The sequence below is a fragment of the Thunnus albacares genome, chromosome 11, assembly GCF_914725855.1.
Source record: "Thunnus albacares chromosome 11, fThuAlb1.1, whole genome shotgun sequence".
In the NCBI taxonomy this organism is placed as follows: domain Eukaryota; kingdom Metazoa; phylum Chordata; class Actinopteri; order Scombriformes; family Scombridae; genus Thunnus; species Thunnus albacares.
The window spans coordinates 31,245,922-31,265,063 of record NC_058116.1 but is presented as its reverse complement, the minus strand read 5'-3'; the positions used below and the strand labels follow the sequence as shown (position 1 = coordinate 31,265,063).

The window sequence follows — 19,142 nt, the reverse complement described above, 5'->3', positions numbered from 1 at the left end:
CTGTCGCATTATTTTCCTTTACTTGCAATTTTCCCCCCGATTCCTGCAATTTTACCGCAAAAAAAGCACATAAAACATAAGCTGCTGCAAAATCAAGCATTTTTGCTATAATCACAAAAAAACTATGTGGAATCCTGGAAAAACTGATAAACATGAAGTAGAATTATCAACATCAACACAAACTGAAAATATAAAAGCTTCATAAAAGTAGAATTTATAGCAGAGCTGCTGTGTTGGATTACATTAGATTGCACAGGTGTTTCTAATAGTGCTCACTGAGTGTGTATCTATATTAATAAGATATATAATTATATACACAAGTGTGTATATGAGTCTATATAGGCTGTACTTGTTTATATAAATTGATGTACGTACCTTTGTATCAGCTCATGATCACTATTCTGTTTGTGCTGCAGACAGTCGGCTGTGTGTAGCAGTGAGGGAGCTGTCCACCACTGTGGTGCTGAAAGGATATACAGCCACACACACACACACACACAAACAAACACACACACACACATTTATTTGTGACATTTCTGTGCATATTTTATGTTCAGTGTTAAAGTGTATAAATGTAAATCTTTTTGCATCCATCTCTGTTTTTTTTTTTTTTTTTTTTTTTTTTTGCTGTCTTGCTGTTATTTGCTTCTTTTATTCATCATCAGGTTCATTAGTGTTCATTAAGATTCCAGTGTTTATTTTTTGAAGGCTGTCACATACAGAGACTCACCCACTCACCCATGTGAACTATATGGAGAGAGAGAGACAAAGAGGAGCTGTTTCATGTTCTGCTTGTGTCCAAAACATGACGACATACAGTAAAAAAAAATAAGAAACACAAGACAGAATTGTTTCAGTGTTTTCTCTCCACACATTGTTGCTCTCTGGATCTTTTTTTTTTATTATTATTATTTTTAGAGGTAATACTGTAAAAAAACGTCTTTCTTCTCAGCCAATACTGACTGAAATTGGGGAGAGAGAGAGAGAGAGAGATGGTAAATAGGTAAAGGAGGGAGAGAGAGGGTGAGGAGGAGGAGGAGGAGGAAGAGAGAGAGAGAGAGAGAGAGAGAGCGGGGCTGCAGCTCACAGTGAGGGAGTGTCGGAGTGTCGACGTGGGAGCATTTCACTCCTTCACACCGCTGCTGCTGCTGCTCTCTCTCTCTCTGTCTCTCTCTCTCTGTCTCTCTCTCTCTCTCTCTCTCTCTCTCTCTCTCTCTCCTTTCCCTCCATGCTGGAAGCGTCTCCTCTTGTTTCTGCCTCCCCGGACATCGATCACCCCGCTGCGGATGTACAGTCCGGTCCTCACAGCCCGGCTCAAAGATGGATCCACTACTGCATCTCATTTGGCTTTACACCCTGAGCGTCTTCAGCGCCGCGTCCGCCGCCACTCACTGTGAGTACACCGGCTGCGTTCACCTCCAGCTCACCTCCAACTTCACCTGCACGCTTCACACTCACTCTCTCTGTGTGTGTGTTTTTGGGGGAAAATGAAAAGGCAGCTGAGCTCCTCCAGCCGCGGCTGCTGGCTGGTTATAGAAGGAGCAGCGTCTCTTCTGGTCTTACTGGTTTTTTGACGGTTGTTGCTTCTGTGCGCTCAGACGAGTTGTTGATATCAGCTTGTGTGATCTTCAGAGCAGAAAGAACTCTGAACATGAGATGAAGGTCAAGTAAAGCGGTTGATTTCATGTGATTGGCTCTGCAGCCTGCAGGTGTTGTTGTTTTTTTGTTTTTTGGGGTTTTTGCGCACGCGGGATTCTCGTGTTGCAGGTGATTTTTTCTCTCATGAAGCTTTGTGGGATGTTTAGAAAAAAAAAAGAGTTTGGCTGAAAGCTTCGCGCACAGCTGCACCGGAGCCGTGAAAATCCCGTCCAGACACGAGCAGCCACAGTGAAGTTCCCGCCGCCGCCAGAGGGCGCGTTTTTCCGCTTCGACCGGCCGCTTGAGATTTTGTTTCTTAATTTCCAATCAATATGTGTGACACGATTAATAGCGAGATCAATACAGAGCGCACAGAGGGAGGTTAGCAGTGAAAATGACGTTTTTGCAAAATATTGAAATCATTTTTTTAATCAATAAGCTGCTGATTGATTTTATTCATGTTGATATTTGATATCTGATAACAACACTGAGTTGTGAATTTAATTTACATCTAAAACTTTTTGCCATTTATAAAATATTATAATATTAAATACTATAATATCACATAATATGATATTATCTTCATATTAAATATAGTGTTTTTCAGATATTACTTCTGTTCTTTAATATAAATCTTGATGTTATTGTCTTGCTTGCTTGATGCGTTTCATATGAAGCAATTTGTAACATTTGTTTTTTATTTACTTACAAATAAATAATGAATAAAACACTAAACGTTGAACAGAAACTCAGAAAAATGATAAGATATACATGTTTTAATATTCAATGGCAATAAATGCAATTTAATATGATTAAATGAATTTTACTGAATACATACAGGCTTGTAAATGCAGCCTGTTCATCTGTAACTTCACTTTTGTTGTTTCTTTATCTCCATAAATAACTGATACCAATATATATCTTTGATAAGGTGATAATGGCAGCAGATGTTACAGTATTTCTGATTATTAGAGAGAGTTGATGTTTGATAAAAACATAACATCTGGAGCATCTGTGTTGATATGTGAACTAATTTTCCTTTTTAATCTAAAGCTCCAGTGCAGAATCATGTGCTGCAGGTCTGCAGTGTGAACACTGAGCTGAACTGTCTGAGTTGGACGAGACTTTGTTCCTGTAACAGTTCAAATATATCAATAATTATTATAAACATTCACACATAACAAGAGAAAAGAAAGTAAAAACCTGCTGCAGTCAAAAGTATTTTAGCGTATTTTCTTTTGTTGTTGACTTTAAGTCAGTATTATTCTCTGAAGAAAACAATCATTTCTAAATGACATAGAAAGCACTGGAAGTTCTGGTCTTGCTGGGTCCAGAGCCACATAGGGGGTCTTACAGGCCGTAGACCTCATCAGCTGTATGTTTTTAGCTTTATGTATCTAAAGAGAAACAAAAAAAAACAACAGAATTATTGACTTAGATACTCGTGACTGTTAGCAGTTTCAGCACCATGGACAGCGCTGTGTGTTGTGTGTAGGAGTGAATGTGACATTATTATAAAACTATTGAATGATTAAATCAATTAATTCTATTCTAAGAGAAAAATTACCCTTTTCAGTCACTTCATCCTTCATCCTGGCGTCCGGCCTGAGTCCTGCTGTCTTGTAGAAAAAAATAAAAAATAGAAAGGTTAATATAAAGAATATATATATATAAATAATATAAATAGGTCAGGAAGTCTTCTTATAGATAAACGCACTGGAACTTTAAAACATTTCCTTTGTTTGTTCGATCCTGTCGCTCTTATTCTATCTGTGTTGTTTTCTGCCTCTTATCTGTGCTGCACACTGCTGCAGACTGACGGTAAATCTCACCGGATGTTTGGTTTGGTTTTACTGCAGAAAAAACATTAAAAAAAAAAAAAAAATCCATCTTGTCTTTTCAACAGAAAAAAAAAAAAACGGGTTCATGGTTGAAGTCAGCATCCACCAGTGATTCTGCTCTACTTGTGGCATTTATTTATTTCTCGTTATGTTACTTTGCTGATGCACATGTAAAACCCTGAGGATCAATAAAGATAATCCTATCTTACTTTATTCCCTCAAACTCAAGAAGATTCAAACACATAATATACTAAACATATACATGCTTCACTTCTGATGGTTTATAACATGCTGTAATATGCAGATAAGCACATTTATACAGCAGCAAACAAGAGTTAAAGTTGTTGACTTATACATTAATAAACACTCATATCTAATAACAACTACAATATAGTGTCTTATAAAGCATTTATTAACTGTTTATATACTGATTATTCATGATAAATGGGGGAAGGTTAGAGGTATGTTGTGTATATTGTTGTGACCATGTGAGACACTTGTGTATTTTATATCATGACAGTAGCAGAAAAATTATATTGGAAATGATAAAAGTATATAAATCAATACACAAAACATTAATGCTGAGGTGCGACACACATTAGCAGCGTCATTTGACACTCAAAACATGCACCATGCAGACTGAAGGAGTCCAGCAACAGCAGCTGGGATCCAATAATAAAACTGCTGCATCTAAGATAAGTAAGATTTTATTGATCTGTGAGGAGAAATTCACACATTACAGCAGCTCAGAGACGAGCTGAGAGGAAAGGAAACAAATTAGAATGAAATAAATCAAAAATAAAGTATTTAGAGGCCATGTTCTGCACATTTCCAGCCTCTATATTTATATTCTGGGGCTCTACTGGAATATCTTTGTATGATTTCCAGTTAAAAACTCCTTATTTATCTTCTACTGGTCCTTTATGCAGCCCCTCAGTTCAGCCTCTGTCTGAAACAGGCTGTTTTAGTTCCTGTCTCTTTAAGGCCCCGCCTCCTGATGAGCCCACTCTGTTCTGATTGGTCAGCTTCAGGAAGCTTCCTCCGGCTCCGGAGGCTACGTAAACAAACTATAGTAGCAGGATTTCACTTCTTTTTCTCCTTCTTTACTCCAAATGTCAACTTCTCAAATCCATCCGTACATGTTGGAGCTGAATCACATCTGAAATATGAGACACATGGAAACACCTTAGCAACCACCTTAGCAACCAACAGATTTCCAGATCACAGATTCATGGGTATGTGTGTCGAGCCGACGTCAGCTCGTCAGCAAGGTAGAAAAAGTAGCAAATGAAGCGTCAGGGCAGGTTGAAGCCCTGACTTTTGACTTGCAGGCAGCTTTTCTACATACGTGTTTAACATCCGACATCAGAACAGGAAATAAATAACAGAAAACCACTAAAAGCAGAGTATGAACGTTATCACAGTGGTGATATTAGAAAAGCTTTATACAATATCAGCTGAGTACATTCAGCTACGGTAAGACCTGAGGGACAAACGTGTCAGTCACCACCAGCGCTGCTTAACCCTTCGCACACGATGGACGCAATTAGTGTCATAACTCAGGATACGCAGCTCGTTAGATTCAGTGTGATGATCTGACATAAACGTCCATAAATCTTTGAAGTCACTTCTTCAAAAGATGCTCCTCATACCTGCAGGATTTTTCCTTCATGTTTAGTTTTAAAACTGAGAACTAAAATATGAATTCATATTAAAATATAAAGAACAAAAACAGCAGAGACGGAATCCATTAATATCATCTATACAGACAGAAAGCTTTCCACAACATATAATTAGAAATAATCAACCCACAAAAACACATTTTTACCTTTTTTTTCAGTCATTTAAAGATTTAAAGATGACTGTTTTTTTTATAATTCATTCATATTTTTCACAGTAGCCTGTTCTTCATGTCGGACCTTCTCTGAGGTGAAAAACATCACGAGCTCTGGTTCTGGAGGAGTTCTGGGTTGATGACCGAACAAGTCAGAAGGTTTTTCTCAGTACGACGAGTTCAGACTTGTGTACTTAAGAGTTTGAAGTCAAGTCATCCAATATCACAACTGACAAATTAGCCTCAGGATGCTTTACAACAACATCCTCTGTCCTTTAGACCCTCGAGTAGAACATGAGTCCAGACTCCTGAAGACGGGAGGACGCAGCAGCAGCAGCTTCAACACACCTGAACCTGACTGGACTGTGACAAAATCAGCTTCACTCAAAGCTCCAACAAACTTTCTCTCTCTTATATTATCCAATCTGTACATTTATATTCATAGATCGTTATTGAAATGTGTTGATATCTCTACATATAAGAGGCAGCGCTGTTGTTCTGTCATGAAGCTAACGTAGCAGCTACAATTATTAGATTTCATCTGTGAGACCAAAATTTATCACTAAATGGAAATTATATCAAACATCAAGTGTGATGCTACAGACACTTTAGAGCCAAAGAGCTGCAGAGATCAGACTGTTATAACCACATGTTGACCAGCAAACTCACAGACAGGAGTTATTAAGATAAACTGACCACATGTTGTAAATCCAGATGTTTGTTTTCTCACCTGAAAAAATGAAAAATGGCTTCTCTTTAAAAACAGCATCTTTTTAATGTCTTGTTAATGTCATTTAAAGTCTCTTTGAGTATCCTGAAAGGCGCTCTGTAAATTAAATGTATTATAATAATAATTATTATTATTATTATCTTGGCCCTCGTTATGTTTGGAGATGATGTCATCTGAGCCAGCATCATCATCCTCACCTCCTGCTTCTGAATGATTCGTCTCATCATCATGTTTCAGACTCATTGTCTTCACAAACCTTCAGCTATGGAAGACGTGAGCAGTGACACCTCTGATGGTGTAATAACGTAGTAATAAAGAACCGAGATGTATGAAAGTGTCAGTGATGTTTGTGTATCAGTGTGAGGAAGAGATCAGCAGGATGCAGACGGGCCAGACGGGCTTTAGTGCGTTCTGGGACACTGGCCAGGTGTTCCCAGTTAATACTCAATGGCACCTCAGTTCCACCCATCCAACACACACACAGGACCCCCCCCCCCCCCTCTCTCCCACCCCCTCATAAAGACAAGGTCCCCCAGGGGAACCCCGGCACTTCACATAATCAACTTCATATATAGCCCAGCTATTAAAAAAAAGGTGATTTTTTTAAATGCAAACATAAAAAAAAAATCACCTCACCGTTTATGTTTCATAATAACCTTTTAATCCTCAGAAACTGGATCCTTGGAAGCTGATTTAAAGAGAGAGAAACCTACAGGAATACAGAACAAATCAGAGAGCAAATAAATACTTATTAAGACGCTACTGGAGCTGTCACAACATGATGTTATCAGTAGCAACATCCTGCGTACCGCTAATAAATTATTTAACATTATTACACTGGTGACCTGCAAAAAATCAGTGAGAAACATTCACTTTTAACAATTCTGACACCAGGAAATCGTTAAAAACAACTAGTTCTGAGAGCTCACCATGTCTCCTGTCTGCCACTTCACTGTCTACTGTTAAAAACACCTTCCAGACATGTTTAAGACACACAAAAATACTCACATCTCCTCCTTCTCCCTCATTAAAAAAAAAAACAGAATCTGTGAATAAGCAAATATTTATCGTTTCTAAAGTTTTCTTGCTGGACAGCAGATGTCTCCTCTTTCACTGGAGGCTTCAAGTGTCCACATCACGCTCTTGTAAGTTGCGTACTGGACCACGATTGGTTCCAAACCGGTTGTGATGTCACAAATCCTGCTTGTAGAAACTTTCAGCAGATGAATGTTGATTCTGCACAGAGAAGAAGAACAAACATCCAACTGAAGGAACAAGAAGGAAAAACATGTTTTTGACTGAAGTGATCGTTTTAAACCCAAACCAGACCTTTAACCACGGCGTCCTCACATCATAAAACATCATCATTTTTGAACAGTGGTGTGTGACGGTTATGGAAAACATAGATTAATGATGTTGTTCGTGGTCAAACCGCATATCTGGTTGTTTCATTTGGAGGATTGGTTGTTCCTGGAAGCAGTATGTATCAGTGCAGACGCACCAGAATGTGAATATATCGTACAAAAGGCACGACATCACTTGCTCTTTTGTTGTGTCTTGGCTCTCTGGGGGGCGGCCATGACACCAGGCCTGTGTTGGGGAATATAAGCCAGTTATGTCAGCGATGTGAGCCAATGAAGTGAGCTAAACTGACAGCTGCATTACTCATTCATGACGCTCCTGTGCTTCTCAAATGCATCCGGTGATCAGGATTGACACGCTGTGCAGAGATGAAATGTTGAGATGCTCCTGGAGGACGAGCAGCCGCTCTCATATTTACCTCTGAGAAACAAAAAGCGGGGGAGCAGACATCCATCATGGCCGCTCTCAGTGGCCTTGTGTCAGGTGACATAGATAATAGCAGCCAGAGGACGACGTCCTGTTGCTCTTTCTCCGCCCTTTACAAAGAGACGAGCAGAGGTATTTTCTGCTCTCGTCTCCACGGAGAAACATTCGATACGTCTCACTTCTGAAGCTTCGATACTTCATATTAACATTCTGTTGGAGCCTCACACACTTCTCTTCATCATATTTATATTAATGTCCTGATGATGATGGCTGCTCTCAATATTCTTAGAGTATAGAGGCTGATGCTCATATTATTGATTATTATTAATTTAATTTATATTTTTAAGGAATTGTAAGCAAGATACATTTTAAGAAGAACATATTACATCATTTTTTGTTTCTGTATTGCAATTTGTTGTTATTTATTATATTTATCAATATATTTGCAACAAGCAGATTTAGCACTAATGCAATTTTTTTTAACTATGTTTACCATCTTAGTTTAGCATGTTAGCATGCTAACATTTGCTAATTAGCACTAAACTGACCTGATGATGAGGTAATGAGAACGCCTGTTAAACATTTCATGTGTCTGCACGTGAGATTTAATAATATATAAAAACAGAAACCTCTTAAAGACACAGTACAGAAATATAACCAGCCCGGTGTGTCAACAGATTTAACATTTCACTGCTATAATACTAAAAATCAAAGCAGTAGAGCCAGATATATCATCTTTTTTTTATTCAACACATTCTTCTTTCCTATTAAAACCTGCTGCCTACATTACCCACAATGCACCACAACCGCCCACAGTTGGATGGCTAATTGGGATGCGTTATTCTAGTACAGCTAATGTAGCCTGGATATGGATGTACTAAAGAGAACTGGATAGTGGACTCAAAGATGGCGTCCCGTTCAAGCCAAGGAGTTGGCTCCTTGTTCAACTTGAATGAGGATAAAATAAAATAATAAAATAATAAATAAATGATTCATTTTCCCTCAGAAACATTTATTCACCGTTTTACAGCTTCTACTTTTCCAACTTTGTGAATAACTCTTTCTGGGCCAGTGTGCATCACGTGACTGACAGGAAGTTGTAATTACACAGTTTGGCCACTATCTCCCAGTGTGGCGCTGCAGCAGAGATGTCTGGTAGCTTCACTTCTTTCTAACTCCACAGATTTTATGTTATTTTCAGTAAACTCGTAGCTCCGGTCGACGCCGACTCACATGACCTCACCAGTGACATCATCAGCTTTTCACCCAGAGAACACCCAGAAACACACCGAGATGGAAAATCACCGCAGTTCACCTTTAAAAACATTAATGCGACTGAATTAATTCACTCTTAATTTGGATTTTTATGATGTTTCAACAAAAGAAAATAAAGCAGATTACCTTTTTGATTCTGTGTTCATAAGCTACAGTTCAGGTTTATTTACAATGAGGCCAAAGACTGCAATAAAAACATGAACAATAATTTGAAAATCACTTTTGGCACACTCTATGACTTGAAACGGGGATGTGTAAGAGGATTTTTCCTGCTGTTTTCTTCTGGCTGTAGTGCTGTTTGATAAGACTCTTCAGCGAGGCTCTGTGGGTGGAATATTATTGTGCTCGCAGCTGGTTGGAGCCTGCTGCACCGACATCCATCTTTTATAACCAACAATCGCTCTCCGCACACCACCTATATGTTGTTTTATTTACTTAAACCTTCATGCTTCACATTAGCTCAGTGAGCAGACACTTCACAGCCAATTATTTCCCACTCAGAGGCGGCACGCAGCATCACAGCAGCAGCCTCTCAAGGAGCTCCTGCGGTCGCCGGTATTCATGAAGGCCCTGATAAATTTATCAGGAGGTAAATGAGGCAGAAGAGCGCCGTGTGTGACGACAGCGACGCTTTTACCTGCTGGAGCAGCGGACGACACGTTTCTCCACCGAGACACGGAGTGTTCAGACCAAACATCCAGAGGCACAGATGAATAAATAAACCATCAGGACACATGTGATGAAAATATTAAAGCACTGATGGAAGATTAAAAGAGACACAGTGAATTAGTTTCCCCACAGGGAACTTCTAATCATCTGTATGCAGATACACCAACTTCTTAAATATAGACTCTATACTGTATATGAGAGAAAGAGATATAACAGCTTATCTACTGTAATATACAGAGATATATAAAGGTACATATATATATAATATAATATAATATGCACATGAACAGGTGGTTTGATAAATTACTCTAATTGGCTTTTTACTTGTGAAGCTTTTATTGCAACTACAGTTAGAAATGCTGCGTGTGTGTGTGTGTGTGTGTGTGTGTGTATGTGTATATGTGTGTGTGTGTTTGTGTGTGAGGAGAAGCTGCAGCGTGACCAGATCTTCCTCTCCCTGCCTCTCAGTTTCTTCAAGTATCGATAAAAGAACCTTCAAAGTACCTCGAGGTCCCAGTCCTGCTTCAGGACCAGGTTTTTCTTTTGGGGGGGGGGGGAGGGGGGGTTCCTAGTCAGGAGTCTTGCTGCAGCATCCTGCAGCAGCTGCAGTGAATTCTAGTTTCAGCCTTGAGGGAGTGACAGTGGTGGAAACTCTTCAGGTCAGTGAGAGGCAGGAAGGACGTTTCCTTTAACTACAGCTGATCTGTTTGTTATTTAATAACGAGTCAAAGACGACACCGAGACTTCACACATTACAGGAAGTGATGTCAGTAGCGCTCCGTTACCATGGACGATTGTTATATGTTATATAACAGAGAGTTGTTGTTATTTGCTTATATAATTTTATGCTAATATCTCCAACATCTGACCTGCTGTATGTTCTGTACATGTTCTCCTATATACAGATATTATATATATTGATAACCATAAACGATATAATTATCTCTGAGGACAGTTGTACATACAAACATAGTATATAGCACATAATTGTTTTGTTTTGTAGTTTACTGAAACACTTTATTCTACAGCTGCAACAGTTAATCGATTAATCGATCAGTCGATTGACAGAAAGCTGATCAACGTTTATTCTGATAACTGATTAATCGTTTTGTTAAGCAGAAATGACAAAAATATTTGTTGCTTTTAACGTCTCAAATGTGACGATTTTATGTTTTTTTTTTGTCATGTATGACACTGAATATCTTTTAAAGACGTCACTGTGGAAACTACTAATCAGACAATTCATAGACAAAACAATTAATCAATTAATTGAAAGAATATCTGGCAGATTAATTGATAACTATGATGATTCTTAGTTTCAGTCCTAATTTATAGCACGGTTAAGAAAACAGAAACCTTCTCTGGACACAAAACCAAATCAATAACAATCATATGAAAATAGCTGCATCACTTCCAACAGCTTTAAAGAGAAGATGCTGATTGGTCGGTGGTGACATCATCACAGAGACAGACGAGCATCTGTCAGACCGTCAGTGATATTTGAAGCTTTCATGTTATCAGATGTTTTGTTTGGTTCTGGATCAATGAGTGAATGTTAAAGGCTAAAAGATTATTATTTTCCATCCTTATTAATCTCTGAATTATCTGCATGAACTATCTGGGATTAACATCTCAGCCGACGCTTCGGGGCCTCTGATCTGACAGATCCGATCTGACGGAGCTTCGTTATCGATAAAGGGCATCGAGGACGCCGAAGAAATGAGATCAGCTGACTGGTTCTGTCTGTTTCTGGTTTAAAAAGATCTCAACGTTAATAAAAGCAGTTAGAGCTTCATCAGTCCAGTGTTTCTTCTCATCTTTCCTCCGTATGAGGAGACTAACAGGAGAGCGAAGCTGTCGATTACATCAGAGTTATTTGATTGGACGAGCTGCCGCTGATGTTTTTACTGAGGTACAAGCATTTCTAAACTGCTTTATTATTGGTCAATACATTTCATTTCCTGATCTATAAAGAATAAACACTTACAGCAGCTACATCACATGCAGGTGAGAAACAAATACAATTAAATTATTTATAATAACACAAATAACTCAAAAGATAAAACTATAACACTGCACTGCACAATGAGAGAAATATAGATTATACATATATATATATATATACATATACAATAGTGGAGGTCAAGTCGATATTACAAAATAATTTACAAAAGCTGCTTCTCATGAATTTTGAAGAACAGATTCAGGAAGAAACAAACGAAAAGGTCGACGACATATTGAATCACTAATCTGTTTAATGTCAGACGTTTAATAGCGCGTGTCGTTTCTTTAATGTAATTAAACCTGTGCTGGTGGTGTAGGTGTGAGGGTAAATAGTGAGTATTCGGTTTCCATAGCAACCAATCAGCGCCTATCGGCAGTAACCAGCAGGTCGACGTCATCATCCGTCTGTTACATGATAGTGCTGGATTAACGTTACGTCTTCCTTAAAGTTAGACCACCATCGTCGTCATGGCTACAATAATAACCACGAGGTTAAAGGTTAGGGGACGATCGTAGGTACGCTTTTTAAAAAACAGGAAACGAACATCAGTCTCCTGTTGGGTTGAAGCCTCCATCCAGCCTCTGACCTGCAGCGCTGCTCCACTTCACAGTTACTACGACCGCTAGACGACGGCTGTCACTCAAACTAACTACAGACTGACATTATGACCTGTATGACAGTCTCCTGGAGGCGTTTTACCCCAGATAGTTGGGTAAGACGCCCCTTTGTGTACTTGGTAGGGATGTGCAGAAGGCCCAGTATTTGTATTTGTATCTGTATCTGTATTCGAATAAAAGTGGAAAGAGGTTTAAAAAAAATACTGTTTTTGTTTTTATTACGCTTTTAATTTTAGAGAATTAAAGTGACACAATAAGTGTTCATGAAGTGTTCCCTTGGGAGCGCTTCATTTGTGTCAGTAGTTCAGCTTTATCTCTGGGGAACACTCCCAACTCCGGGACTGATGTCCAAATTAGGAAATGTGCGTCATGTAGCAGGTGGATGTGACTCCCCTCGTTGAGACCTGCTGGTAGACGTCACAGCGGAGCAGAGGAGAGACACTGAGATAGTGATGTATCCGACCTGCACTCTGGTATTTGACATGCTTTTTTTTTAATTCCTGAAAACAAATAATTTTAAAAATATTTGTATGAAACAAATATTTGTAAAAAAAAAAAAAACACTATTTGTGCTTTGCCGAATAACGTATTTGTATTGGGCACACTCCTGGTACTTGGTATAATAACTACATTTAATACTCTATAATAAACTGTGTTGGGTTATGCATAATGATACTGTACATCACATTCAAACACTTACATTCACCCCTTTACATATTTAAGGGTCCATTTAAAGGGTTCTTATTTAAAAAAAAAAAGAGCTAGTATTAGCTTAATTAGCTCTCTAGCTACAGCTGCCAGTGACATTTGTCATTTCAGTGAAAGTGACACTGGCTGACAGTCAGACAGTCTGCTTCTGTCATTGTAAACTGTGTGTCGTGTAAAAAAGCAGAGAGATTGACAGGTGTGGTTATAGTAACTGAGGGGGGAAACGGTCACTTCTCTCCACGTCTCACATGACTGCTGATAGAAACCGGTCCAGACTACGACCTCGACCTCTTCTGCTGTTATATCTGCTGCTTGAAACGCTGCTGCTGCTGCTGCTGCTGATGAATCTCTCAGTTTATTTCTGCACTTTAAAGTGAGTCGCTGTGAATAAGAAGGGAGGCTACACGCGTGTGTGTGTGTGTTTCTACTCTTAGTTAGAGGGTCAACGCTGAGAACAAAATGCTGTTCGGTTGTAATGAGTAATTTAATGAGAGAAAAGAAAAAAAAAACATAATGCAAACATGATATCAGGCTATTTAGAGCAATAATTTCTGCTCTGTCTCCTGGGAGCGGGAAAAAATCTATTTTGATGAATGTGGCGCCGGTGGAGGCCTTTCCCATTTCCAGCTGTATTGCTCACACAGATGCTGCAGTTTCGATCTATAGAGTGCAACGAATATGCTGGAGTCCACAAGTTTCATCCTCTGTTTATTTTCAGTGTTACTGGCAGAAGGTTTTAGAGGATTATCAACACCCACTTTCTATTGACCGAGCCAATACTGTAAGACGACTGCAATAATCAGCGAGGGGATTGCTGTAGTAATGAAACCTGGCAAGACTGTGGGGGTTTGTTTTTTAACATTCAGCCTTTAAGAATGAACAAGTGGGGGAGTTTAAACACAGAAAACAAGGCGTAAAATTGCGCTGAGATGAAATTACTCAGACCAGATCATAGCAGGATTTCACACTTATATATAAAACAATTTCAGAATCCGTGTTTACGTGATGTGATGTCGTGTGCTTTCTATCACGCTCAGATATCGATTATGATTATTATGGTTCAGACAGATCATTAATTTGGAGGATCACACCATCACGCAGATAAACGCAAACATGTTTTTCTGACCTTCAAACACTCTCCGTCATCTTTTTGTCAGTTTGCCGGTTGGAGGTGAAGCACAGAGAGATGTGATGAAGATGATGGAGATGATGAGGGGGGGGGGAGAGGAAGGTGTTTCCTGTCTTGATTTTCATAATTGAAAAACTGCATCTTTGACGTTGTGCTGACAGTAGATGTTTACAGGAGGACAAAGTGACTCAGCTGATAATTTGCTGATTACATCAACAACCGCAAACTGAACGTGAGGAGAAACGTGCAGCAGCTACAGAACGAAGCTGAAATAAAGTCAAAGTTTCATGTGAATGTCAGTGAAGCAGTCTGTAGTCAGACATTCTTCTTTAGATGATCAATACCGAGAAAAATTAGCTATTTGGTTGCATAAATCTCCAACTGAGCCAATCATCTGCATCCATATCACAACCTAATCAAAACAAATAAGTACTATATAATAGAGCTGCGACTAGTAATCAATAAATCCATCGACAGTAAAAGCAGCTATTTTTGATAATCAAATAATCATTTGAATCATCTTCTGGATCCAGCTTCTCAGATGTGATGAATGACTGTTTTTCTTTGTCGTATATGACAGTGAACTGAATATCTGAAGGTTTTAGATCATTGACTGAACAATTAATCAGTTCATCTACCAAAATATGCCGAGTAATCAATAATGGAAATGATGGTTAATTGCAGCCCTGCTATATAAACATGATTTCTAGCAGACAGAGTTCCATGTGTTGAGAGTAGAGAGTGACAGAGTGCAGATGTGTTTATAAGCAGGACCAGCTGAGTGCAGGTATTACATGTGGATGACGTGTCATTGATAAGCTCATTACAGACAACAAGTCCTCCAAACCAAACCAACCAAATAGACCGTTTGTCCATCAGAACAACACATAGAATATATAATATCTGATGCTTCTATCAGCAGGAGGACGAAACTGTCACACTGTTGGAAAATAAACATGTTTTATGATGTGACATCGCTGTGGTTAAGATCCAGGAGACGAACGGCGCCCTCCCGTGTTATATTCTGATGTTTTGTTGATCCTCCATCCGTCCCTGACCTCCTTCATATGAAGAATTTATTTATAAATTTACTTTCATCAGCTGATTTCCTCCTCGGCTCTCGTCGTAATTTCTACAGCCACTAGATGGCGTCTGTCACTTACGACATCATCATAAATATAGCTTGTTTTGGGCATTTATGACCTGTTGTGACGTTATTCTTGGATCAGTCTCATTACAGACTCTTAATCACTGTTGTATTTTGATGCACATCTATATTTGCAATAAAAACTGGACATAATCATCACCAGAACTGCATATAGACTGTTTGTTCCAGTACTGGCAGCAAAATAGAGCACAGACTGTATATAAAGATCACTGATTGACTTGATTGGTCGGCGCCATCTTTTCCACCTGGAACCAGGACCTGACCAGATAAGGAGCGCAGAGCGTTGTCTTTCATGCTACCTCCGACCCAAGCTAACGTTAGCTTACTGGGAACACTGAGCGCTGCACAATTGGGTTAGCTACTTTAGCTAAATTGTGCTAACAGGGCAGGTATCATAATCAAGTCACATTAAACTTAGTGAAATATTGTGACAATTGTGTGACTCTACTAGTGTGAGTCCTGGAGCCAACTGTCAATCAGCGGTCACATGGCCGACATCAAAGCTGCTATAAGTCTTCAAATCTTATTAATGGAGCAATAATTTCCAAAATGACCACCAGCACACTTATTAGAGGGTCTGAATTTAGAGATTGAGACCAGAATGACTCAGTATTTCTGGAGAGAAGTTGATGCTTTTTGAATGAGAGTAAGTTGGAGCAGCTAGCGGCTGTTGGTGGCGCTTTAAGGTTGTAGTCAGTGTGTTGCTTTAGCCCGGCAAGCTAACAGTCAGTAATGAATAAAAGCAGAATTCCAGGTCTAGCTTTTAGGCCCGAGCAGCTCATCTGTCATCACATTCATATCACACGGTTCTCTTTGCATACAAAGCCATCATTTCAGCGTGACGTTTATGAAGCGTGGTGAAAGGTAAGGGCACGGCGGATGTGAATGTTGCACCGCTGACTTTTATGCCTGGAACCAGAGTTTGCATCAGAGCGAATAATGAGCACATTCCCCTGAAATGACACGAGGGAATTTTTTGCTGTAAAAGTTTCTTCATGGCTCGTCGTCCTCATTCAACCTGCTGCATCAGCTGAGACTGTGATGATTTCCCACCATGAGGGTCAGACTGTGACTCAGACTGTGTTACTGGATCAGAAGCGCGGCGTCTGCAGGGGCTGCTGGGAAACTCAGACCTCTCTGTCACCCTGCAGTGTTTCTCTGTCTGCAGGCCTGACATTTAGCAGAAGCTAATCAGCTTCTAACTGCTGGTGTCTTTGGACAGAAACACACAGAGAGTGTCGTCTAATGACGGGTTCACTTTCTAACACCAACGCCGCCGCAGAGAGCTGACAGCAGCTGGAAGAAATCTCATAATCCGGCTGATAATGAACAGAAATCCAAAAACTGTGCAGCACATCCTTATAATTAAACCACAGTACAGTTCTAAAATTCAGCCTACAGTTATGTTTATGCCATCTGGCGGCTGTAGCAATGCACTCCAGAACGACCAATAGGAGCAAAAATATACATATAATATATAAATATGTCGCTTTCCAAAACCGTTTCCAGTCACTGTGAAACAATAATGATGTTTAATGACATGAAACGCTGTGGTGAAGGTCTGGTCAGGTTTAGGGAAACCTGTGGTGGTTCATTAAAGTTATGCAACTGTCGTCATGGCAACAGCATCACAGTTTTTAAAACAATGTCCCAACTGGCGGCTGGAAACGGGAAGCAAACATTTTGACTTTTTAAGAAAAAATTAGGATGCAAAGTCAATATCTTTAAACATTCGACTTGTTATCTCCACTTCTGACTGTTTCACCAGTATTTTGTGTCGTTTCTCATCATTCATCATCCTTTTTATATATTTATTTCTCTTCCTGGCTTCAGTATATTAATCAGCAGATCAACGTCCTGCCTGTAAACTCTTCACTCAGCTCTGTTTCCACAGCATGAAGTGCTACAGTAAATGAGGCTGTTTCTCAATCACTCGTATCGACGCCAGCTTCCTCGAATTCAGCCGGCGTTTGGGACTAATTGTCAACCGATACCTCGGCGGCTCCACTCAGCGTATCGCTGAGCAGAAAGTCTATTAATCCCTGCGAGGGATCGTATGAGGCTTCATCGATACCACCCGGAGGTCTGGAGCCCTGCTGCTACCAAACACTGACATTAAACCCTTTCATATTATCCACACTGTGGTCATGTGACCAAACTATCTACTACACCCACCAACACACTCTTCACACTGGAGGCCGTTAGCTCAGCTTTAAAGGTGCATTATTACAATTTTATGTTTTTTTTAAGCTATTTTCCATCTTAACCACGTTTTCTATTGAATGTACCACTGGAATAATTATAGACTGACATCATTTATTAAATGTAAAAACATATATTATATAATTGAGATGATGTGTCAATAAACTAAATCTGCAGATTTTCAATGATATCCCCTTATTACTTTTTAAAATGGAACAATAATTGACTAAATGTGTGTGATACTGAGTATGCAGATTTTTGTAAATTGATATTTCTTTTTATTTATAGACACTTCAAACTAACTAAAACAGAGGATGACAGTTTATTGGACCCAGTAAAATATTACGGCCTGTTTTTTTTTTTGTTTTTTTTGTCAACAGCTTTCTCATTTATTATCGACACTTCAAACCAAATTTATTTTCATTTGAGTTTCCTCCTGAAGGCCTTTTTCACTGCAGACAATCTGACTAAGACGTCAACATAAACCAGCGATACGACGACCCTTAAATTCAGCCATCATTCATTTTATTATTTATACTTTTCCTGCAGTAACACGTCAACAAGTCTTCTATGAAAAAAAAGTCTATTACTACCAGTTTTTATAGAAAATCATATGATATGGCCTAATACATATCTGACTCCTGTTTTACTGTCACTATTGATAAGATGAGATATAGTTTATTGTCCACTGAAGGACGTTCATCATTACAATCATTCATTCATAAAAATACATTTAAAAAAGTTCATTCATTCAACAAGAAAAACTGGAAAAATATTAAATTGTATCTAAATCAGTTAATAAATGAGTAATGTAAAGTATTATATTATAAATGGATAATGTGTCAATTAGAAAACAATTAATACATTTGCAGGTTTATAATCTACTGGATGAGTTCTGATCACACGTCATTTCAAACACAAAGTTTCTTTGTCATTTCTCTCGTAATTTATTTCTTTAAAACTCTTTTGACTTTAACAGGAAGTCACAAACTCACTTGATGTCTGTAAAAAACGATGGAGTACAGTTTGAAGCAGAGTTATCAGCAGGTAAATCTGATTCTGATCCTTCTGGCAGAAGTCAAATATCAGCTCATAAATCAGTAAACCTATAATCTGACAGAGCCGCCTGCTCTCCAACTCATTTTGTCTTTCAGCCAAAAAAATCACAAAGCTGCATAAATCTTGTATTTCGACTGGAGCGAGTTGCAAGTCCAGAGAGACTCAGAGACGCTGCAGCCGATTCTGGGTCAGCGGAAGAATTCAATACAATCTGCACGTGACTTCATGGATGGTTAAACAGGTCCGATCCAGCTGGATGTTACACTTTATTTAGCATTGATAAGGATTAAATAAACACTTAAGAAATGACTCATAACACACCGTGTCAAACTAATATAGTGCTAAACAGATGGGGGAATTGTGAGCTCAGTAAATCCTTCAGATGATGCATCCAGACACATTTTAATAATACATCACACTGCAATTCAATCATGCAATACAATTTAATGCTGATTCTTTATGGTTTGAAGTGAGTATAT

At 39.0% G+C, this 19,142-nt stretch overlaps 1 protein-coding gene across 1 annotated transcript in view; it reads left to right on the top strand.

The window, feature by feature from the left end:
* Nucleotides 1–1,017: 1,017 nt before the first annotated feature.
* Nucleotides 1,018–19,142, top strand: part of cntnap5a (contactin associated protein family member 5a) — a 111,769-nt gene continuing 93,644 nt past the window's right edge. The window contains exon 1 of the mRNA XM_044366215.1: nucleotides 1,018–1,393. Coding sequence (XP_044222150.1) covers nucleotides 1,321–1,393 — 73 coding nt within the window. The 5' untranslated portion in view covers nucleotides 1,018–1,320. The remainder of the gene's footprint in view (nucleotides 1,394–19,142) is intronic.